This window comes from Papilio polytes, unplaced genomic scaffold (genome assembly GCF_000836215.1).
Source record: "Papilio polytes unplaced genomic scaffold, Ppol_1.0 DF822845.1, whole genome shotgun sequence".
Lineage (NCBI taxonomy): Eukaryota > Metazoa > Arthropoda > Insecta > Lepidoptera > Papilionidae > Papilio > Papilio polytes.
This window is the reverse complement of record NW_013526359.1, coordinates 1,945,804-1,970,799: the sequence shown is the minus strand read 5'-3', so window position 1 is coordinate 1,970,799 and position 24,996 is coordinate 1,945,804. Positions and strand designations below refer to the sequence as shown.

The 24,996-nt window shown below is 33.6% G+C and overlaps 4 protein-coding genes across 7 annotated transcripts; 2 read left to right on the top strand and 2 right to left on the bottom strand.

The window, feature by feature from the left end:
• Positions 1 to 1,559: 1,559 nt before the first annotated feature.
• Positions 1,560 to 11,399, bottom strand: LOC106105558 (translocation protein SEC63 homolog). The gene is made up of 12 exons (XM_013285945.1): positions 11,188 to 11,399; positions 10,524 to 10,855; positions 10,185 to 10,355; positions 9,465 to 9,671; positions 8,563 to 8,791; positions 7,753 to 8,046; positions 7,282 to 7,408; positions 6,667 to 6,962; positions 6,032 to 6,228; positions 5,519 to 5,684; positions 2,791 to 2,912; positions 1,560 to 1,827 (listed from the first exon to the last, which is right to left on the bottom strand). Exons 1-12 carry the CDS (start codon positions 11,309 to 11,311, stop codon positions 1,777 to 1,779), a joined length of 2,316 nt encoding a protein of 771 aa, XP_013141399.1. The 5' UTR covers positions 11,312 to 11,399; the 3' UTR covers positions 1,560 to 1,776.
• A 381-nt stretch (positions 11,400 to 11,780) lies between these two features.
• LOC106105388 (iron-sulfur cluster assembly 1 homolog, mitochondrial) lies at positions 11,781 to 13,184 on the top strand. 3 transcript variants are annotated; one of them, XM_013285679.1, is made up of 3 exons: positions 11,781 to 11,948; positions 12,214 to 12,505; positions 12,874 to 13,184. In XM_013285679.1, exons 2-3 carry the CDS (start codon positions 12,214 to 12,216, stop codon positions 12,975 to 12,977), a joined length of 396 nt encoding a protein of 131 aa, XP_013141133.1. In that variant the 5' UTR covers positions 11,781 to 11,948; the 3' UTR covers positions 12,978 to 13,184. The 3 variants fall into 3 exon arrangements, with proteins under 3 accessions (XP_013141133.1, XP_013141135.1, XP_013141134.1); XM_013285681.1 differs by having other exon boundaries at positions 11,784 to 11,852; XM_013285680.1 differs by lacking the exon at positions 11,781 to 11,948 and adding an exon at positions 11,956 to 12,060.
• Positions 13,185 to 13,646: 462 nt separating this feature from the next.
• LOC106105482 (polyadenylate-binding protein-interacting protein 1) lies at positions 13,647 to 20,012 on the top strand. Of its 2 annotated transcripts, XM_013285813.1 has the most exons (8): positions 13,647 to 13,963; positions 14,293 to 14,504; positions 14,581 to 14,733; positions 15,000 to 15,218; positions 15,428 to 15,532; positions 15,812 to 16,031; positions 17,284 to 17,422; positions 18,029 to 20,012. In XM_013285813.1, exons 1-8 carry the CDS (start codon positions 13,861 to 13,863, stop codon positions 18,126 to 18,128), a joined length of 1,251 nt encoding a protein of 416 aa, XP_013141267.1. In that variant the 5' UTR covers positions 13,647 to 13,860; the 3' UTR covers positions 18,129 to 20,012. The 2 variants fall into 2 exon arrangements, with proteins under 2 accessions (XP_013141267.1, XP_013141268.1); XM_013285814.1 differs by lacking the exon at positions 17,284 to 17,422 and having other exon boundaries at positions 18,029 to 18,115.
• LOC106105481 (D-2-hydroxyglutarate dehydrogenase, mitochondrial) lies at positions 18,671 to 24,904 on the bottom strand. The gene is made up of 9 exons (XM_013285811.1): positions 24,364 to 24,904; positions 23,503 to 23,650; positions 23,172 to 23,369; positions 22,703 to 22,896; positions 22,292 to 22,460; positions 21,881 to 22,010; positions 21,658 to 21,814; positions 21,057 to 21,222; positions 18,671 to 20,660 (listed from the first exon to the last, which is right to left on the bottom strand). Exons 1-9 carry the CDS (start codon positions 24,460 to 24,462, stop codon positions 20,404 to 20,406), a joined length of 1,518 nt encoding a protein of 505 aa, XP_013141265.1. The 5' UTR covers positions 24,463 to 24,904; the 3' UTR covers positions 18,671 to 20,403.
• Positions 24,905 to 24,996: the final 92 nt, after the last annotated feature.

Here is a 24,996-nt window from a genome sequence, read left to right as displayed (position 1 = left end):
GGAACTCCCTGTTGCATTGAAAAAATATTTGAGTGTATTATAATTACCAAAACCTTTTGGAGGATGTGATTTTCTTAAATACTAAAATAACATAAATACAAAATACCCTACTAGAGCTATATCATGAAAATTATCTTCAAGTAGTATGCCTTTCGATACTAATGATTCCATATAAATAGGTAAATAGTAATTTTAATTCTTCCGCAATTTACATCTCATATTTCTGAAAACTTCGCAATATTTAAACTCATTCCGAATTTAGCGCGTTACCAGACGTATCGGTTCCGTAAAACAGCTGTTTTATTTTAAAATAGCGGTGCGGCAATATTATATCGTCAAATTTACGAAAAAAATACCAATTTATAGATATACTTACGTCGGTCGCCGGGTTGGATTATGTGTCTTCACTCGGCACTGTCAATCACAGGTTCAAAACACGCTGCGCGAGCGTCCAAATAGGCGATCGGGCTCGCGGGATATATTTAGAACGGTAATACGACACCGTGCGCGGGCGTCGGTCGTTCGTACGTGTTGCTAACGTGAGGCGCGTCGCGCGAGTGAGGCCCGGCCGGCGGCGGGACTCCACGACCTCCCCCCGCCCCCGCCCCGCGCACCCCGCCCCGACGCGAAGGGGGGCGCGCCGGCGCAGCCTCCGAGGACGATACCCTCCGACATCCCTTTGTGCGCTGCGATGCGGCTCACGAATTAGCGAAACCTTGGTCATGATCGAGGCCGACGCGAGCTACAATTTGACCCCACATCATACCATATGCATGCATTCCGTATATCAAATATTTGCGCATCTTCAAATTACATAACTAAGAATCAAAATTACATAGGATTTTTAAACGACTTATGAACAATAACTTCTATTTCCTTAGTCTTTTTTAAGTTTGCGTTATCACTAAACAAATTTAGACATTTATTTTACGGCGCAGTAAAATTGAACTTTTCCCGTAACAACGTGGGCAAAGGGAATTCCAGGTCCACCACAACATCCTGTAATTAAAACAAAATATAGTTTAAGTGCATAAAAATCTACAGCATAAGAAATTCAAGCTGAAACGATTTGAAGACAAAGTTTAGTTTACATTTAACAATATTATAGGCTAGTACTCTTAAATTCCTTTCGTTAAATGACTAAATAATCCTACTTACTGCGCTGGGGCAACGATCCAAAGTGTCTTGGCCTCCAACACGAGAGAATAGGGTAATTTAATTGAGCCTTTTTTTCTTGAATAATAAATTTCTTTAATTAAATATCTTAATCGTTAGATTTAAGTGGACTTTCATTTTTAGAATTCACCCAAAAAAATCTAAAAATCAAACGCTCTAAGGTCTGTGAAACGAAAACTTTTATTTAATAAATATAAGGTCAATAAATTAATGTGAAATCAAAAACATTTTTAAAAACAAACAGCAGATGTAAATAAATTTTATAATGTATGTAAATAAATATGTCTGTATATAATAAGTAGAATGTATATCTGTGAATGTTTAGCATATTTCTATTTTCTTACAGTAATAAAATTTCTACACATTGTTTGGAAAGACACAAGAAGACTGGAAGGCGTTTATTTTACAATTCACAAAATCCTATATGACTTACGAATATCATTACCAATACTAATACACAAAATACATCTCGTTACAATATGTTACGATGATAATAAAACGAAATATTGGAATATAAAAGATACTATATTCATTCGCTCTCAAACCTTACAACAAACGTACGGTACATTATAAACTCTATAAAAATAACTTAATATCCCTTCACTCCTCCTCCACCTCGTCGTCTGTCGTGAACTCACTCTCGTTACCTCCCTGCAACAACAACACCTCGGTTAACTTCGCATCAAACACAGACTAGCTGTCGCCACCGACTTTGCAACCTATTTATTTATCATTTCAAACAAGATGTCTAAAACATAAACATCATACAAAAATGCTATAAAAAAGTAAATGCAAATATACAATACCGTGTAGATTGACACCATACTGATTAATTTTTATAAGTACATATAAATAAAAAAGACAGATGCAGATTACATAAATCAAAATCTTTGGGAACATTATAGTAAAAACTGACATAATTTCGACGTGGGGCGATCACTAGCATCATATAAATACGATAAACCGATTTCATCACGTATCCGTTCTCAATTCCATTAATATCGCACTGACATGTAATTAGGTTATTATTTGCTAGAGTAGCGATTGCAAATCCTATGTAAAGTATCATTTCAGTATCAATTACTATCAACTGCCTGCTAAATAAAACCTAACGTGTGTGGTCTGCATAATGTTGAGAATCTAGACTACTGTCGCAATATCTAATAACAAAGGTGCCGAGAATTCAGCGAATAGCAACCACCCACATCTGTATTGTTTACTAAAGAACTAAACATTGCTCTGTTTATACCTAATTCAATATTAATTGTTCAAATTTACAATTTAACCTTATATCTAAGTTACATTTTATTAAAGAACAACATAAAACAAAGCACAATTAGTGTGGAAATCACACTAATGTTATGAAAACGAAAGATTTGTATGTATTGAAATAACTCAAAAACCACTGGGCCAATTTTAAAAATTCTTTCACCGTTAGATAGGTAATTTATCTGTGAGTAACATGGGTTATGATTTTTTAAATTCATGCGCGCGAAGTCGCGAGCAACAGCTAGTATAGTGAGCTAGTATTATAGCGATAATTCCCCTTATTTAACCTTTTTATGATGATCATTGTATGTTTTTGTACTTGGGTACTGTAAAATTAGATCTAACCTGATCGTTATTATCGGTGTCGGAGTCACTGAGTTCCCACTGCGGGTGGTCTGCCGGCACCGCGGCCGCCTCCTTCACATCCAGCTTCATGTCTTGCTGCTGGTCCATGCCGATGTACGAGTCTGTGTAAAACAATAAAATAAATATGAATATGAACTAAATACATAACGACTAATGTATGAGACATATAGACTATGTTTTTACACGAAATGTAATTCACTTGATCACTACGAACGTAAACTTGCACGCATAGACTTTGAAGTTTACATCTTATGCTAGATTTAAAGTGAAATGTTATAAATACCAAAGTTTAGATGGGGGGATGTTTATTAAAGTTTGTAGCCTAAACGTCTGAACTAATCTGGATGAAATTTGACATAGATATAGGATTTGGCCTGGATACACATAGGCTACTTTTAATTCTACGCGGACGGAGTCGCGGGCAATAGCTAATATCTTTAAAAAATCAAAATCGGATAGTTTTATATCTGTTGTAACCCGTTAAGTTCTCTAATTTACATAGAGTTCATTATAAGTTTACTTTTTTACTAAACAAATGTAAACACATTCATTCAGACATCGCAGCTATTTGAAACATGTATTTAATTTGAATTATGCGCCGAGAAATGTAACCACCATACATCAGTGTAATGTGGCGTGAAGTTATGTCCACCGCACAGGCGAGTAATTACCAGTTTACCCCGCCCTCCCCCAGACAACGACCACTGAGATTTTATATGCGCACTTGCATCTTTAAAATGTATTTCTGTAGCAATAAACAACACGGCCGACTTCTACGAATCGGTGATACACAAACACGGGTTATTTTTTCGCGCTTAGCACAACCATTACAGAAATGAAACGTTTGCGGAATAGATTTATCATATTGGATGACTCGACATTTATTGTTCGACATATTTTTAGCGGTATAAAAAGAGTAAATTATTTTTACGATTTGAATGTCTTTTGCGAGATCATTTTATTTGTTTTCATACCTCTACTCATGTTTACGTATGAGCCAACAGAAGAAAACTAAATATCTAATATTATATTTAAAACCGCAAGCACTAAAATTACCGAGAATATTACATCGCCCCATACAAATACGACACAAAATGACTAACACACTATGAGTGTATGTTATGTGTAACCAATGAATACTCAATCAAAAGCACTCACATTTTTCTCAGTTTTACCAATTGCAAAAATCAAATTTCAAACTCTAGGAAGTGATTCATACAAAATATCGTCACTAAAAAAATTGCATACATGAATTCCTTTTTTCAACTTTCGCATTATACTAATTGTCGCCCGCGACTCCGCAGTACCCTATATATTCTTCCAATCTATCCATACCTATATTAAATTTCCTCCATATCTATGCAGGCGTTCTTGACTTACGCGGTAAATCATGTGTCCATTCCTTCTAACTATCGCATTTATAATAGAAATTGGGTTAATATTCTAAATAAGCGATCCGCCCTATCTTCAAAAAGGAGGTACTCAATTCGTCTGTATGCTTCTTTTATTTTTATTTTTTTACATATAACTTCAAAGACAAGGATCAAGTCAAAGTGAAACTTTTGGGGTCAATACACGTTACGTCAACGAACACTGGTCAAGTTGCACAAGGGTTACATTATTCCGAATTAGTCATATAGGGAAATAATCGTATACTTTCTCTTTACGACAAAACTTGAAGTGGTTATAAAAATACTAATAGATAATTGATATCCCAGTAATACAACTAACAGGAGACTTAGTTAAACCGCCATACAACAAAGATTACAAATCGAAGACCAATATAATTGCTTTACATTTGTTAAAATTCATAACTAAATCTAACCCCAGAATTTATGGTATCACACAAACAAATTAATGTAAATATTGATATCAAACTGGGTTATCTAGACTCCATTGAAAAAATCAATAATGCATATCAGTGACCACTTAGGATTGAATATTATACAGAAAACTGTCACCATAAGATCTAAAATTTTGCACTGATAGCTTTTCGACGTAAATTGGAACGTCAAACACTTTACTAAAATGGGTATTTATTATTTTTAAACATAATATGTTACACTTTTTATTGTAAACGTCATCCTGTAAAATTAATAATATAATTTGACTACATGATTAATTATACTATATTATACTAGCTTTTGCCCGCGACTCCGTCCGCGTGGAATTAAAAAAGTAAGTAGCCTATGTGTTCTTCCAGACTATGAACTTCTATGCCAAAATTCATCCATGTTCATTCAGTAGTTTAGGCTACAAACTCTAACAAATATCCAACTATCTAAACTTTCGCATTTATAACATTAGTATGATTATAATTGTATGTCAATTAAGCTAAGGAAAAGACTATTATCAACTACTATCTATACTATTTCTTTTTAATTTATTGACATTGATTGCCATTCCATTCATACTCTAGTGTAGTAGTAGAAGGTGGGAGGTGGTAGGTGTGAGGTGTTAGGTGTGAGGTGTGAAGTGGGAGGTGTAACGTGTGATGCGGGAGGTGTGAGATGTTAGGTATGAGGCGGGAGGTGTGAGATGAGAGGTGTGAGGTGAGAGGTGTGAGGTGTGAGGTATGAGGCGGGAGGGATGTGATGAGAGGTGTGAGGTGTGAGGCGGGAGGTGTGAGGTGTGAGATGTAAGGTGTGAGGTGTGAGGTGTGAGGTGTGAGGTGTGAGGTGGAAGGTGGAGGTGAGGAGAGGCTGACCGGAGCGCAGGCAGCAGGCGAGCGTGTAGAGCGCGGGCCAGCGCGGCGCGGTGAAGCGCAGCTGCAGCTCGTGCGCGGCGGCGAGCGCGGTGACGTGCGCGGGCGCCGTCAGCAGCGTGCGCGACTTGCGGTCGCAGATGTAGCACCACCAGAACTCTTGCTTCTCCTATACATCATCAACAATAACACGTTATTAAAATACACATATGTATGCAAAGAATAATAAACAAATAAATAACACAAAAAATAAAATGTAGTAATACAATAAATCCATATGTACAGATATATTAAATCACTAATTTTTATTTTTCAATATCCTTTGGTGGGCTATAAAAAAGCACCAGATGCGGAGCAGATAAACGATCGTAAAATACGTAACACAACATAAAAAACGCATTTTGTATATTTTTTTAGAACGAGCTTAGCAAGGTCATAAGGTAAACATGGCTAACACAAAACTCATTTTAAATTGGTTTGTCTGTTATTGACACAATAAATTATGCAATGATCGACCTGTGGGAAGTATGGGCAGTGCACGGGGTGCGAGCTCTTGGAGCGTCCCTCGAGGCGCTCCCGCTTCAGTATCCGTTTCTGGAAGCGCTCCCACTGGTCGTCGTCCTCCGCCGCAGACGACTTGTCGCGCGACTCCTCCTCCGAGCACGAGCTCTGCGAACCAGACTCGTCCGAGCTGCCCTCGTCCGACTCCTCACCTGTTTACATAACAATTATTTTATACATTTATTTTATTTATTATACGCTAGATTTTGCTCCCGACTTCGTTAACTTTGTGATAACGTAGGTTTTTAACGGTGATTTTTTTTTAAATGACTTAGCAGCTTTTGAGTTATTTAAATACATACAAAAATACAAATCTTTCCTCTGTATAATGTTACTATAGATTGGATTTAGTTATATGCTAATTTTGTTCCCATCCAGTGGTCCATAAAAGACAAAACATTGTCCGCAAACGATTTCTTTAGCGCCCTTATTAGACGGAAAAGTAACTAAAAGCAATAAAGTGAATTTCTTTTTTTACATTGTCCCTGTTAACAACAATGATAAAAAAGGCAACCAAAAGGTTGGAAAACCCCTGGAATAGAACATGATATTTTTAGTTGCATGTTTAGAAGTGATATCAAAAAGGTTACCATCATCTTTCTTCTTTGGTTCTTTAGTTTTCTTGGTGTCATTGGTGCCTGGCGCGGCGGTGGCGGTGGGGGCGGCGGGGGCTGCGGGCGCGGCGGCAGCAGTGGCGGCGCCAGCGGCCGCTGTTTTCGCAGCTTGCTGCTTCGCCGCCGCTGGCTTCTTGGCTTTCTTCGCCGGGGCGTGTTTCTTAGTTTGCTTCATCCAAACCGGTCTTTTCAATGCATCCTTCTTGTCATTCTTTTCCTTCTTATCATTATCTACTTTTTCACCATTTTCACCGCCACCTTCTTCGTCATCCCTACAATAGAGATTATTATGAAACACATGCATAAACTATTATTAAACAATTAACTAGTTATCGCCCGCGACACCGTCCGAGGAGAATTAAAAAAAAGTTAGGTTGTGTTCTTCTAGACTAAATATGTGCCAAATATCATCGAGATCCGTTCAACAGTTTATGCTACAAACTCTAACAAACATCCATCCATCCAAACTTTTAGCATTTATTATATTAGTAAGAAGTAAGATTTACAAAACTGACTGCCAGTCCCACACGCATTTACTAATTCCTTAACACATAAAACATAATTTTAGCAAGCAATAATAATGTTACTAACTTTATCGTCTCCTTTTCTTTGATAGTTGTATCTCCGAAGAGTTCCTTCATGTTGGTCCTTCTGAGCGATACAGTGACTGTTACAATGGCGCCCGCTGTCACTACCGTAGGGTTTTCATCGTCAATTACTAGAAAAAAGAACATATATAAAAATGCTAAACCTATATAACATTACACATAGAACATCCTGAAATGTTAAATCTTTTTAACCCTTGATCAATCGATTTTTCTAAATAATTGTAAACTGATTATGGTTTTAAACAACTGGAAATTGCGATAAAATCTAATTTTCTTATAAAGAAATTAATTTTAATGAAAAAGAAATTCTATGTAATGTCAATTGGGAATTAATTGCACATTATTTGATTAAGGATTAATCTTTTTTTTTTATAAAAAATTATTCAAGTCTATAAAAATTATCATTTTTTATACCATAAACATATTGGAATTAATTTAATATTGTTAAATTTACCTTCAGTATTGACTTGGAAATGTATATAGGGCATATTTCCCAACACTTTCATAGTATCTTCATATTGTTTATCATTTAGGAACCTAAGTACTTGTCTCCTATCTTCACCGGACAATTGTGCTAATTGGAGTAATGATTTTATATGCTTTTTGCGGTTCGTAAAGTATTTGAGATGGTCTTCTGTGATGTACGGCAACTGCAGTAACGGTGACTTGTATTCCCAGAGACCTTGAACTATCATCGGGGAGAGTTTCATGCAGTTTTCTATTGTCTCAATTGTGGGTAAACGAGGAACTGAAATAAATACAAAACATATAAACAAAGAAAGTTTTCATGCTAATGTTTAAAATATTGAATAAAACTCAAATTTGCTGTTTTCTGTAAGAATTTTCTAGAAAACACATTGCATGAAATAGATTCACTTAAATTTTTGTTGTTTAAATAAACGCTTACATTTTACCATGTCGAACTTGTAAGCAATTTAACAAGGAAAATGTTTTAATAACTGAGTAACATTGTTGTGCAGTTTCAAATTCCTACGGTAATTTACACTGTATGTAGTCTACAATGTTACATTTTGAAAGGTTGTGTATTGAAATATTTTAAGATATAGTCCACAGAAATAAGATTTTTTTTCACCCATGTCACTGCCTGATAATGTCTGTCAAAGGCCTGACTATGATTTTATTTCATTAAAATGTTATTATTTAAATTGATGCCACAATCTCTGAATTTGATTAGTCTATATTTAATCTTTAAAAAAAATTGTTAAGATTGGGTTATAATTCCTCATAAATAAAGACCACTCACTTCTCCTAGCGTAAGCAAGCGCAATTAGCTGGTTCACACAATTAACCATCTCCACAATAAGATCTGGGCAACGGGACACCACATATCGTCTGTCACATTCTAATGTGTCTTCAGGCAGTTGCATACGGGATAAATGGGCATGTAAAAGTGCACGAGCTTTAATACTATATGGCCGACACAACGGCTGCTCTTTATTCTTCTCTCCTAGGTTTGGTAGTTCACGTAGAAGCTGAAAAACACAGACATTGCCTAAACCCATGTTTAAATATACACTTATACATCACATAGACGATTATTGAAACAACAATGCTATGCCTTAATTCCAAAAATTATAATACGATTTTGTCATCTGGCATACTATAAGCGATGCATGCGAATGAAAGTACTTTAGATTCGTTTCAGTATTCGGTTGTAAATATTGTAAACATACAAATATCAAATCTCATATAAGGTATGTAAGGTATGTTACGTTTTTATCAGAATTAAGCAATATACATGGTTCTGTGTAAAATCTGCTTTGTGTCTATTGAAATATAGTATAGGCTTTGCTATATACACTGGATATAATGTCTGACAATACAAACAAGGTTTTATAAACAATAAAATCATTAAGTAGTGACCTAAATACATCTGTGTCAACATTAAAGGTTCTCACTGATTATTGCTTATTGTTTTTACACAGTCATGAATTCCCAAGAAAATCACAATTCAGAATAAAAATATTTGATTTCCTTTCAATGTTGTTTGTTGTTTTAGGGTTATTTTCTACTCTTCAAAATAGATATTAATCATTAAGTGAGAGATACTTTTTTGCAAAAATTTACTTATTGCATAAATCATCTAGAAGTCATGTGTCTCTTCCTACATTTACTGTTATAAAATCTATAATCAATATATCTTACCGCTGGCACTTCTTCATTATCAGTTATCCGTTCTATAACTTCAGAATTATGCCTGCGATCAAATTCACAAGAAGCTGCCAAAATCATCAGAGCCCTTTTCAAAGGCATTGAAGGTGTCTTATGACAGAAGTAGAAGTACATCTGAGTGGTATCTAATAAAACTTGCTCTCCTGAATATTTAATTGACCGATACCACCAGGTACCTACCTGAAAAGAAAAACATAAATAATTAAATGATGTTTATTAATCTTCAACAGAAATTCTAAAGAACAAAAAAAAAATACACAACCAGCAACATCACTGATAACATTTATCTAAAATCAAAATTAGTTAAACAATATAAGTTAGATATGACAAAGCTAAAAGATATTCTATAGAAGAATAATTGTACTCATGCATTCACTTTCATTTTTTTACATACCACATGAGAATTAAGAATAGTTTTATAGTTATGTGAACTAATTTCTTTTTATGTTGGCATTATGACTACTATACTCAGAATCCACAAGAGAAAAATTACAATAAATGCGAAAATTTGTATAGATGGATGTTTGTTACTATATATCTCCAGAACAGCTCAACAAATCTTGCTGAACCATGTAAAACATAGTCTAGATCAAAAAGGTTATTTTTTTTAAATTCCATATGGGGGCAAACATTCTGGGGTAAGAGCTAGTGAGTAATTAAATAAAAAGGATTTTTTTTTAAATATAAACTTACAGCTATAGGTAGGGCTACCATAAAAACAAGCCCATATAATCCAAGCACCCAAACACTGTTTTCCTTTTCTACAATCCAACTTGGCAATGCAATACCAAAACTCATAGCACCTGGACCATCTGGGTTACCATATTTTTCCCAGTTTCGTCTTGCCTCTTCATCTGTAAGTGCCTAAAAATTAAAAAAGTAATTTATAGCTTTACACATATTACACATAGGTGTTTAGAACATAGCAACAGCTATATATTTTCTAACTGCTCCATCTTTCTAAAGAATCCTTTTTTTTTATTCAATTTATATATTTACATTAATTATAGCTACTCAGTCAGTTTCACTTACTTGATAAGCTTTAGTAAGTCTCATAAAAGCTTTTTCATCACCAGTCTCTTTGTCAGGATGAAGTATCAATGATTGTTTACGATAAGACTTCTTTATCTCAGACTGTGTAGCTCCAGGCGGCAACCCAAGTATATCATAGGGATCGAAATTAGACATTTCATAATCAAATTGAGACACTTTATATGCAAGGAATCCAAGAAGAACCCATCCTGATATTATAGCTAATTTTATAAAAAAGTTTTTTAGGGTTTTGTATGGTTGTGATTGCTCAAGAACATGCTGTTTCTTTAGACAACTTGGACACTGACAACGTTCTGCTTTGATTGCGGGATCTGAAATTAAATGAAAGATTTTTTTACTACTTGTTTATTCTTTACAATGATAAACTGAGAATCCATAAAAAGTTAAGTCGGTCAAAAGTAACAATTCGTCTATCAGTAACAATTAATGTAAACATTAAACCATTCTTTAATAAATTACGGTATCGTCACGCTGACAGCATCCTAATACAGCGACATAACTGTACAATGTAAGTACACCTTAAAGTATCTTTGCAGAAGCAGGTACATTTTTTCACACATATTGTACACGTATGCAAACCTTTTGATAAACAGTTTTGTAAATTTTAAGATGTTTCATTGAATTATACTGTAAACTTACAAACCTTCTTTTCGTTTCCTCGGCCAGTAATAAAATGTAGCTGGAACAAGTATTAAAGCTAGAAACGAAAGCACGAAATAAAAGAATGTAGACCCACTCTCGTCGTATTCAAACTTTTGACCACCCATTTTATAAATTATTTTAATACATAGTGCGATAAATAAAAATCATTACCGCGCTGCACGATAAACCTGACGTGTCATTCACAATTTGTAATTGCAAAGATTGCCATTTTATTAAAGACAACTATAAAATTGTACAAAATGGTATAAAATAACATTAAATTGCTGTTGTTTCTTTCAAAAAATTTATTTTGAATTATAAAAAAATCACACAGTTGAAACTTGTAGCGTATTTTAATACAAATTTGCTTTAGATTTAGTTACTGAATAAATAAAAAGAAACTAATAGGTTCAATCTACACGCCAATAACAATTTTCTGTTATTTTTTTGAAGATTGATTATTCCTAGAATTTCTTGATGCACAAAACTTTTATTTTAAAGAAATGCAGAAGTTTGGTTCCGATTTCTATGTAAAGTTTTCTGATCATGTCAGTAATGATTTACTGGCATATCTGGTAACAATGGTGTTTTGTTTTTGTCATTGTCACTTGTAATGTCAAAACTCTACAAAATAAAAATTTTTGTTCGTCCGTTCCGATCGCAGAGGAGATATGTAATAACAAATACATATTTTGCTAACATAGAAATCAGCTTTATAGCACGTGGAATAAAAAGCAATATCCAATATTTTTTGTCTTAAAGGTGCGTTATTACCGATACTTATATGATCATAGATTTTTGACAGGGGATATAGAAAATTTGCGTGTTTTCTTAATGCTGAATTTTATGTTTTAATTCTTTATGCTTCAAGAAGGTAAAAAAGATCTAAAGGATATTATTTAGTCAGTTTTTTTTAATGCTTTCAACAATTGCACAATCGCCAACTCCTGACTAATTTGCAATGGTTTTTCTTGTATTGAAAAAAATGGACCATGAAATATTACAATAATTATGTTTTTATTCGTAGATGGCTACCAAAACAATTGCCAGTGCAACAGTAAGGGCTGTTAAAAAAAGGGTGCTCCCTTCACGGGCTGCATTAGTTCTGACTCCAACCGCAGTGCAAAAAGTGAAAGAGATTATGTCGAAGGAAGAAGCTAAAGGTTTCATAGGATTGAAAGTAGGAGTTAGACAAAGAGGTTGTAATGGGTTATCCTACACATTAGATTATGCAACAACTAAAGGCAAATTGGATGAAGAGGTGAAACAGGATGGTGTAACAATTATAATAGACAAGAAAGCACAGTTAACCTTGTTAGGTGTGTATCTTCAGTTACACATTTGATATTGCAGTTGTTACTTGCAATTGGATTATTTCACATTTTCAGTAATCAGATCATTTTTAATTTGTTTTCTACCTCATCTAACATGATGTTTGACATTGCATAACTCTAAAATGGCTCAATGGATCCAAATTAAATTTAGCACAGATCATAGTCTGGAAGAACAGTGGGTACTGTTAAGTATTTTGTTAATTCCGCATGGATGAAGTCACAGGCAAAGTCTATTTACTCAAATAAACATAAGATGTGATAATTTTTCTCCCATATTATGTTCTGGGGTAAATTTTTATTTTTATTGTCAAACTTAATAACAACTCCAAACTATATTTTGTTTTTTGTTTTAGGTACTGAAATGGATTTTGTAGAGGATAAGCTTTCAGCTGAATTTGTTTTTAACAATCCAAACATAAAAGGCACATGTGGCTGTGGGGAATCATTTAGTATATAAAATGAACCACAAATCTGTATTGCCTAGTCTCACATTAATGAAGCTTAGATCTTTTGATTGTAGATAAAAATTGTCAAGCACCTTTTATTTCCTGGTAATTTTAAAAAGTTAGGCAAAAATAGTGTTAAGACTTTGTTGTGATGAATAGATTGTATTTTATTGTACAGTAGATGTTATATGTTGACAGATGTAATATACTTTTTTTTTAATTTAATTGTGTTTAATTTTTTATGTTTACATTGAATATGTTTACATAAAAGAAGTTGAATAAATATTTAGTACTAGCATCAAAATAATTGTTTAGTAATTTTTGCCTTGCATTAATAAATAGTTTATTTTTAAAATTGAATTTTGTTTTTTTTAAAGAGCAATAAAGGAAAAGGTTGCTGCAGTACCATATAAGTGAAAAAGGGTTATCATTTTGTGGCATTTTTGTTGACATCTAAACCATAAACCATTAAAGCTGCCATGGATAATTTTAATAATTTTATTAAAACTGAAGTACTAAAAAACCCAAATGTATAATTGCTGTCTGTAGTACCGTCATCATTTTCTTGCAATGAACTTAATTTAATTTATTAATTGATTGTTAGCATTGCAGGTTAAAATAGTCCGTTTTTTGCATAGCACGGAACGCAAACAAACGGAGAGAAATATAGTTCATGCTATCTCTTTCGCACGAATAACATGGTGGTAGCTCTTCGTTTGGTGGTAGCGCCGTGTGAAAAGTTTATATTGTTTGTCTTATTCGCCTTTGTTTACGTGTCCAACTTCCAGATAGGTTTTAGGTAGATAAACTTATAATCCTGTCGTTTATGAAAATTAATGTTACCGTTTGCTATATACAGTTTGTGCATAAGATAAAATATCATAACCGAGTGAAATGAATAACGGGGACGTCGGAGGATCCAGAGGCAGAGGTCGTGGATGGCAGCAAAACGATAATCAACCTCGGGAACTTCGTCGACCGAAAACGGTTGTTGAAGGTAATCATGACTTATGTATAATTTTAAGAAACACTTTCAAAAGATGAATATAAATGAGTGGTGGTGCGACGACGTCATACATTGCTCGTCTATGCACACCGAGACACCAGGTGAAAGTTTTAAGGATTTTCATAGATGATGACGTCGACTTACTTTGACAGATACCAACCGGTTGTTATGCTATACGAGCAATGTATGTTAATTTTATAATTGACTCATAGTTTTTTGTCGATGCCTATGAGGTTTTATTAATCTAAAAGTTTTGTTTAATACAATTTTCTTTATTATAAGCGTCATTCAGTCATTTTATTGATTTCTTTGTTTAATAGTTGAACCATCAAAGTCCAACTTGTCTGCTGATGCAGAAGAATGGTACCCACCTAACTATGTGCCCCAGCCAGCAACATACACAGACCCTTCGCCCTATAGGCCCCACCGGTTCTCTGTTCAAGGCAGACTACGTCAAGCTCAAGATGTAAACCCATACAGTTATGAAGAGATGTCATATGCACTTGAAGAATTCGAAAATGTGGATATGCGGGTTAGTTGATACCATAAAAACAAAGACTTGGTAAATTAATTTCAAAGAATTTCATTAAATAAAATAAATGTTTTAGGAGAATCTTGCCAATTTGATTACTGTTATGTGTGAGATAACATTTGAACCTGGCAAGTTTGATACACTATGTGGGCCATTAGTTGACTCCTTTGTGTCAACATTACATGATGTCAACTACACTAGACCTCTTGTTGAAGCTATTGTGAATCAGGTATGATTAACTCATAAAACTAAATATAAATTAACAAATCATATTACTAAAATAAAACTCTCAGCTAAAAATAATGTATTTGTAAGCATTAGTTTTATATCTATGTCAAGTAAACATTTTTAATTTTTTGTCATAATCATTATTTTTTCATATGTATTCTTGCACTAAAAATAATTTCCCATAAGAGGTGATACTCTTCTTTACATGAGTTGAATCAATTTTACAGTTTTAACACTTATATATAATTTTCATTAATTTCTATTTAGTCAATCGCTGAATCTAATTTCCGCTACAATGGGGCGAGACTCTGCTCCATGTATGACTCAGTGTCACCACCAGAGGAGTCCAAGTTCCGCTCATGTCTGTTGGAGCGTTGTGCCGCAGAGGAGAATAAGATTATCAGTGGTGTTGAGACTTCTGAGGAGAATATGAGAGGGTTTGCTATGTTCCTTGCAGAGATATACACTCAACTGGAAGACAGCCAGGTATAAAAAAAAACTTGCACTATTTATTGATATTAACAAAACAAATGTAACCATTTATTCAGTGAAATGTAAGTATATGATTCTCTTTACATATTATTGTAAATTGTAGCATTTGTTGACTGTTTTTATTATTTTCAGAATGCATGATTTTATTAAAGTTTTAATAATTCATTTGATTTAATTTTCTTATTATAAAGTTTAACTTTCAGGGTGGACGCTTAAAATCTTTAGGTGAAAGCCTCTGCAAAGTGCTTCTCCATTTGTTGGACACCGACAAAGAAGTCAATATTAAAGCTGTGTGTCAGTTACTTAAGGTGAGTACATGTTTTGGTTTATCTTATTTAACTTAGTTAGATTACAAATTTGTCTATAATTTATTAACATAAGGCAAATATAATATATAATAACTAATTATTTTTGTTTAATTTCAATTAAAAAAAATATTGTAAATCCTTATATATAATTAACTTAAGATAAAAACACTTTTCTAATAAAATTCATTGGTTATAAAAAAATCTTTCACACATCACATGTAACATTTCATTGTGATCCATTGAGCTTGATAATATAAGTAAGATTACGTGTTTGTGTAGTTGTCGGGTATAGCGCTGGACGCGGACTGTCCTACTGGCATGCACGCGGCGTTCGAGCGTCTGCGGCGGCGCTCGTCGCTGGCGTGCGTGCGCGGCGTGGTGGCGCTGCGAGCCGCGCGCTGGGGACTCAGCGAGAGCGACCGCGAGCCGCCGCAGGACTCCGCGCACCACGCGCCGCCCGCGCCCGCGCCCGCTCCGCACGACAACAGGCGACGACAAAGTAAGTCAACACATATCCAATACATCATTTTCACTTACTACCACACATTTGAAAAATATATAAAGGAGGCATGAACAAATTTTACCGGTACTTTCTCTGAAAGGTAATATATTAGTTGTCAAGTTTGGTACGCCAACTTGTATCCTTTTATATACATTTACATTTGAAAATGTATATGATGAGCTTCGTCTTGTTATAGTGTTAGTGAAAAATGTTTTAAATGAAGTGTCAACTATGCCTCCTCTATATATTTTGACTCATTCAAAGTTACATAACCTTTTATCGGCGTCACCAAATATACCTTCCACTGTTAGGCCTGAAGAAATGTAACCTTCATAGAAATCTCATTTTGTTTTCACTTAATATTAATTACCAATAATATAGATACTCATAATTAGCATTTATCATATTTTTGAGATGAAATTGTAGCTATGTACAGAAATAAAAAAAAAAAACAATTGCAAATATTTCATGTAATCAGTGGATGGTGAAAATATTGTATTGGATTAAAATTAACATTTTTACTGCTATCATGCTTTTCATGTTCAAATATTTGATAGTACATTTTATTTGGACAGCAAATTCACTAGCCATCGCTATGCCATATCATTGCCTCATAACATGCAGTTGCAGCTACATAAGTACTGCTTATGCTAATTGAGAATTTACTTAACTTAACTTAACTTAGCAATAAAGTCTTTACAATGTAATAGACCCGTTTCAACTATATTTAATACTTAAAAGTATATACAAATTCTTATTTGTTGTCAAAATGGGGCTTTTACATTGTTATTTTTATTATAACAGTTACTAATATACTATTAAAATTATGAATATGGTTTTGGTTTTGCTTGTCACAACAGATAAAGGAAAATATAAAGGTATCATTTTTTTTTAATTCAATAATAAACCTTGCTGGACGAATCAGATTTTCAATACATTAGGCACTTTGTATTTTTCAAACATCTTAACGGCCGAATATCGTACAAGTTGTTTCAAAACACAGTTTTAGATGTTGCGGGAACTAAAAGGATGCGGAGCATCTTAAGGCCAGCTCCAAAAACATTGAAACACTGTAATAGTCAATTATAAACTTTGCTATGGTTCGTGTATTTACGAGGCTTGTTAATGTTAAAGATGCCTGTATAATATACATGCGCTGAACGCGGTTAGGGTGCGGCAGGAACTTTTGATTACGGTCTGTGCGTTGATAGTGAGTAAGGAAATAAATGTATTATATTTGTTGGAACAGTATTTAACGGTGATATGGAAGGAGGGGCGAACACCGAGGGAGGTTACCTGGCGGACGGGCACACGCTCACTGCGGAGGAGTGCGCCTTCCTCCAGAGCAACCTGCCGCCTAAGGCCGCCGCTATCGACGAAGACATACTGTGAGTTGTGCTAACGTATATATTTCGCTTAGTAGCTGATTAATTTGCATTTTTAGTTAGCATATTCAGCTTTGTAGGCTCGAATGTAATGTGACTCGAAATGTTGGAGACGCACACGAAATTTCATTGTTAATCGTATAATTTTAATAAATTAACTATGCGACAAATTTATGATTAAACATTATAGAAACTGCAAATTGAATTCAAAAAGTACAAAACATTTGGGAAAGGTTCAAATCGACTATGGCTATTTTTATGGCTATGTCTATGTTTACATTTAATGTCCAGCAAGTGTTTTATAAATTATACATAATCTTATTATATAGTTTTATAGCATAACTTGGCTTTTACGCAAAAATTGCCTACCAATAAACCAATCATTGCATGCTTTTATATTTGTTCAGCTTAATCATCAACTTGCTTTGTCGTCTACAGATATCTTATTAATAGTTTTTATTTATTTATAATCCATTAAATTTGCATGTCTTAAATCCACTTTCAACTGCGTTTTGCCAAATATTAATTTTACAAACATTATTCTATAAATGTTTTAATAATTGATTTTTCATATTACGATGGTCACATTAAATAAATATAATATTTCAGCGACGAACTAGAGAACGACGCATGGGAGACCGGCATGGACGCCGAGATGCAGGCCGGCTTCCTCGAATTTCTCAAGATGTCCAATCAGATCAAACGATAACCACATACAGCGTGCGACTACTGTTACTTACTGAACAGATAATGTCGCATCAACGCCGACACGAAATGTCAAAAATTAATAAAAAAAAATTATAAAAAACCTTAGAAAATAATAAAAATATCTCAGTCGCAGACCATCACTGTAGAAGAATTAGTATGGATTAGTGAAGCGGTAGGATTAGAGGGAGCGGACCGTCATTTACGAGAATATCATTTTGTGTGAACATCAGATTGTGCGTTCTACTCCTTAGTGGTACAGGAAAGTGGGTGATCGCAGGAATTGCCGTAAGTAACACTTCCATTTATGCATTTGTTAGTAATATCTTAAAGTTTAACGTGACATAGCCAGAAATACTGACATCTACTGCCTTTCAATGAATATGTTGTAATATCGGATACATATAAAATAGGTGCTCTTTTAGAGTGGTCGATATTGATGTTAAAGATAGTCTATATTTTTATTTTCATCTATACGCCAATTAGAATAATGTATGCAGATGTGTCAGTGTTTTGTTGTATTTTATTTGCAATTTAATTTGTATATTTGGGTCTGTCGCTGAGTAGGATAAATTCATAATAACATGCGAGCAACATAAATTACTTTGGATAAAGAATGAATTGTATATTTTGTCACATTTGAATCAATTAACAATCATGAACATTAAAATAAGGACTTAATGTAAACAAGTTTGTATATCATCAAAGTAGAACAAAATGATTGGGCATTATGCTTATTTAATACTGTAAAATTTCCTTGTTTTTAAGAATCCATAACGTGCTCATCGAAATAATAGATCGAATGTCGTAAAATTTGGTAAAAGATTATGTTTCCTTTCTTGTATTAATATTAAAACTTAATTACTTGTTTACATTTTGTCTGTATATCTTCTAGTTATTTAATGATCTCATTTTTAACTCTTTCAAAATTGACAATAAATATGAAATTGCTTACAAAATATACAATAACCTGCATAATAAACACAGTATATTTAAAGAACAACTGAAAACCAAATCGAGGAGTGATTTTAAGTAGAATTACAATTGAATTCCTTTAAAAAACAAAGCAGAAAAATGCACAAAAAAATACAAATATTAAGTTTTTATTTGCAAGTGTAGAGGCAAAATGACAATAACTCTCTTATTTTAATGTAAAAGAATGCATCCTTCAATATATTCACCCGGAATGCATATAAAAATGAAATCTTGGATGGCTTAAGAATGAAGATGAATTTTATTATTATTTGAGGACATGATAAACTTTTTTATTAAAACAATTTTTTTAATCACCAGCACAGCTTGAAAGACAAAAGGTTGTATGTATTATCTTTAAGTAAAATTTAGGTTATGTTTTTTTTTTCTTATTTCAATCGTGAAATTTTGTTTAATTTTTAATTCAATTGGGTTCTCCTAATCATGTGAAAATTGTTTTATTGAAAAAATATCACATTACGCCCTCGTACGGCTTTTTATCTGCCGAATATTTAAGTAAATACTTCCATGAATTTTATTTGTATTTGGTGCGGCAATGCCACCAGTAATGCCAAATTACATTGTGTTGTTTATAATTGCTTTATATTGACATAATTTTTATTTGTATGAAGTGAAATTGTGTGATAATGTATAATGATTGATTTTAGTAATGACCTAATTGCCAGTTTAAATGTCATATAATACATATATCAGTGAAGGTTGCATGTACACATGTCCGTACTGTGTACATGATGCAATAAACACATTTTTGAATATTTTTGCAATATATACTGGAATTATTTATTTAAAGCGATTAGGGCGAATGTTTATAATATTCCATTGTATTTTTGTTGCAGTGATATTATGAATGTTATAAGAATAAATGGATATTTTATTATAAGTCATTTAAGTAAAATGTAGTTTTATTTCCGGATATCAAACAGTGTATATCTTAATTCCACAACCTTGTATAGTTTGAAATAATAGTGTGGCAATAATACAAATACTTTATGATATAATTGTTTATAATATACCTCATATTACATTATCTATATGGAGGTCAAGACAGATTATTTTTTGTCCACAAAAGTACAAAAGTAATATAGGCATGTTATATAATATAATAGCCTGACATTAAAAAATCAATTAACATATTTTACAGAATGTTTTTCTAGAATTTTTCTAGAATCTTCTAGATTTATACAATAGGGTTTTCAATGAATTTACTTTTTCAAGTATATTTTGATCAAAATGGAAAGACTTTCTGAACCATTGTTTTTTAAATTGAGCCTTGCTTAGTCCTTGTGTTATACTTGAGGCAGCACTTTGTAAGGGTTGAGGATATCATTGGGGTCCATCAGTTGTTTGAGTTGCTTCATCAAGTGTATCGCTGTGAGGTCCTTGCTGTAGTGTATGTAGTGCGGTTTGCGGAACCCGACGCCATGTTCAGCGCTGATTGAACCATTTAACTTGGCCACCTCCTCAAATATAAAAGGCTCCAACATCGAACACACCTCTTGGTCGTATTTCGGTACTGTCACGTTGATGTGAATGTTACCATCGCCTGAGAAATCCGATTTAATTATTTATTAACTGACTTTAAAAATACGGACAAGTATAATTTTTTTGCGTTTAACACTTTGAATGCGGGCAATGTATTTTTACTCTTTGCTATCTGCCACTGGAATGTGGGTCAAGTAAAAATACGTATTTAGTAAATTTGTGCTGGATAATATAGTATTTTTCGAGTTACTGCGATTTTTCTATGTAAATCAAATTTTCGCGCGAGTATAAACCCGCATGCCGTGTGTTAATAATTGTACATCTAACATAACCTAGTCATCAGTTAGCAATTGATTTGAATTCTCTCACATTGGTATTTTCATCGTTGTCTCTATTTTCTTTCAATAAGAATGAAAGGGAGCACTATATGACTTGAATTCCAGTGTTTGTAACTTACCAACATGTCCGTAGCCATACACTTTGAGTGCTTTGTGTCCGAGTCTGTCTCGGAGCAGCGGCACGAGGCTGTAGTAGTTGTGAAGCGGCACGGACACGTCGTACTTGAACACGTAACCGTCAATCAGCCCCGCGCCTGCTATGCTCTCACGTAGGTTCCAAATTGTCTGCAAATATCTTTGTTCAATGGACTTGCTTTCGCCCGCGACTCCGTCCGTGTCCAATTAAAAAACAAAAGTAGCTGATATGTTCTTCCAGACTTTCCTCTTCGTGTATACCAAATTTCATCGAAATTCATTCATCAGTTTAGGTTACAAACGCTAACATTCATCCATCTAAACTTTCGCATTTATAATATTAGTAAGATAAATAGTAAACTATTTTCTTTCGTTTGGATAGGGCTTTCTCTCTCTCTCTCTCCCTCTCTCGGTATCTTTTTTTTGTATTTATTAGGTTATTAAACTTAACAAGTAATGTTTTCATATCAAACTAAAAATGCCATTTAAAGCTTAAAATATTAAATTCTTTTACGGTGCTCGCTATTTAGTGAATGTCATATTTTTATTTAAAGTATGCAATAAGTGACCAAAGGTTAAAAACACCTGCATTTTGGCTGGTTCGGAGGTGACAGTTCCGTCAACAATGAGACCGCTCTCCATCTCCTTGTCCAGGAACCTCGTAAGCTTCTCTGCGTCATGAGTCTCGTCACTACCACTCGTCTCCACCAATACGTAGAACGGATAATCTGATATTGGATTTCTACGAAAAATGTTTTAAATGAAGATTTTTAAATGCAACAATTTTACTTTTTAATTTTACACTTACGGCAATTTAAGATTTTGTACAGTGGAGGAGATAGAATCGTTATCAGCCATTTCGAAGGCAGATAAAATTTCTCCCAGAGATGATTTAGCGCTTGCGTATAAACGAAGAACATTCTCGAAGTTTTTCACACCTGCAAAATACTTTCCGTTATTTTGAAAAATGAAAATCATTCTGTATTCATTTATTGTGAAAAAACTCGATCTGATATAAAGTTTATTTAAGGCAATGGCTAAAGGCCAACTCGCGCTTCGTTTTACTATCGTATTTTTAAAACAAAAATATTTGCGACTTTATGTATGTACTGTATTTATGCACTACTGCGGTAGAGGTCATATTAGTTAATTACAATAAATTTTATTGTATAAAAAGGTCTCTTTAAGCACATTTTAAAGGAGATTGGGTAAAATTTACCGAAAAATCCAAGTGAAACTGCTTTCGGCAGCGCAGGGCAATGGATGGCAACTTTGGTCACCACACCCAGCGTGCCTTCAGAACCAATGAACAGGTGCTTCAAGTGATAGCCCGTGTTATCCTTTTTTAAAGTTTTCAGGCAATCAATGATGGTCCCGTCGGCTTTTACCTTTGAACAATATATTTATTAATACCACTACCCTATTAAAATCTTTAATCTTAACTATTTTATATCAATACTAAGTCTCGTATGGAGTGTTCATTCCGTGTTTTAAACTAAATCTCTCTAATTGTTAAGATGAAAAATTTTAATAGGGTAATGGTATCCGAGTCTTAATATGTTTCTTGTATTGACCACTTTAAGAAATGACTGTGTTATACACTTCTCTACAATAAATGTAATATCCTCACAGCTTCAACACCTAGTACTGATCCGTGCAGGTTCCCGTATCGCAGCAGCCGCAGCCCGCCCGCGTTCGTGCTCACGTTGCCGCCGATGTGGCACGAACCTTTCGCGCCCAAGTCCAAAGGCATTATCAAATTACGCTCCCGCACATAGCTGTCCAAATTCTCCAGAACACAGCCCGACTCGCAAACTAATGCACCTGTATAAATACAAGACTTTACAGAGGGACATTTGTGGATGTTACCTTGAAAGTTTTACGATGATACATGCTAAAACTTTACTGCTTAGTTTCCAATTACTGGAACACATGAATACTGAAGTTTCTCATATTTTCTAATTCGGTACAGTATTTCTTACTTACATCAACGAGGTCAATTACATCATATTAATGAATTTGTATAATTATTTTAAAATATTCATCCCTTGCAACAGTCCACCAAAACGCCATTTGTGATGGGCAAGTTAAAATTTTACCTGAAAGTTCATCTAAGCTGATAATTTTATTCATCAGCATAAAACTGAGGACGATCTCATCGAAGACGGGCACCGAGCCGCCGACCAGGCCTGTGTTACCGCCTTGCGGACACACCGCCAACCGTTTCTCATTGCAGTATTTTAAGATTTGAGACACCTCTTCTGTTGTCTTTGGCTTTAGAACTAATTTAGATTGACCTAAATAAACATATACTTAATTGAAAATACAATTTTACAATTACAATATCAATACATCTTTAATTAATTAACGTGACTAATGGTTATTAAGTGGAAAAACAACTGAATACTTTATTTTAGCGAAGTGTCATACCTCGGCAATTTTTAATCCAGTCAATATTAAATGGGAGAATATCATTTTCATCAGTCAGCACTCTGTCTTCACTCAAAATTGTTTTAAAGTAATCTACGTCAGAAGATTGTATGTTGCCGAATTGCTTTCTTCTTACTTTGTATTTTTCCTGTTAAAAATTACATGCATTTGTGATCAAATAATAGACTTCACCTTGAGAATAATTGTCTGATACTAAATAAACGCTCATTACCTAGTGAAAAATAAAAAACGACAAGGAATTGGCCAAACAACAGTGTCCCGAAAAAAGTTATTTGTTTACCCGAACTCGAGCCTAATACAAGTAGTGTAAATCATAACTTGTAATTTGTAACGTTATGTATTGCTATTAAAATTGCATGTCATGATATTCTTTGCTGACATTATTTTAACACTTGTTTAATTAAATATACGGTTTCGTTTCTTTTCTTAACAAAGATTAATTTTGAATAAATATATGATGAAATAAGATAAGATAAAAACTATTGTGTTAAACAAGATTGTTTTTTGATAGTCGTATTTTATCTTTTTTATATTTTTAACAACTTAAAAATAATCATTGTTGAAATCTGATCTAGTCAAACATAGCAAAATGAAAAAATCATCTGAAGACATGGGTATTTTAAAAATGTCACTATATTTTCATCTTCGTTCTCCTCACTATTTAATATTAAAATCTATAATCCCCTGCCTACTCTTCTACGTAACCAAGATGTTTTTGTTTATCGAACTAAGTAGTTTTTATTTGTTTCTAAATATTTACCAATTAAAATAGCTTATAAATAAAATATATAACAAAATAAAAAGATAGTTCGAGGTCGAATTGTAGTAAATATATCTTACCGAGGACAACTGTGGTAAAATTTGTGATGCACATCTTACTTGATTCAAAATATGAGTATTTTTTAAATTGGTTAAAATCAAAGCCCATGTATTTAACATAACTTCAAAATTATTTTAAATTAAATATTATTTAATACAGTAACAGCACGGAGCAACTTATAGATAATGCTGCGTTGTTTGTTGTCTGTACGATGTAAATGTATTCTTACGTAATCCCAAGCGAGAGTTTACAGACGTATTTCTTATCTATCTATACTTCTACACACTTTTCTATATACCTATAACTATGCTATTTACATATTCGCTTAATACTTTAATATAAAAAAATATACTTCTTTGTTGTGTAAGATGTTACCAATCACAGCATATTTCTGAATCATTCTTTTTAATAAAAAGCCCTACATTACAACAGTCTACAAGTTATATATTTTCACGCTATGTAATTAGGAGGTTAATAAATTGGAAAAAAAACCCGCATATGGGAAAGGAACAAAAACTGGGACACTCCATACTTTATCTTCTACGAAAAGGGTTGCGCCCTCTATCAATGTGACCTATGAAATATTTGTGTCACAAATGTCATCGCGGTGTTGCCAATGCTACGGCAATAGCTCTGTTCCACGGATTTTCGGA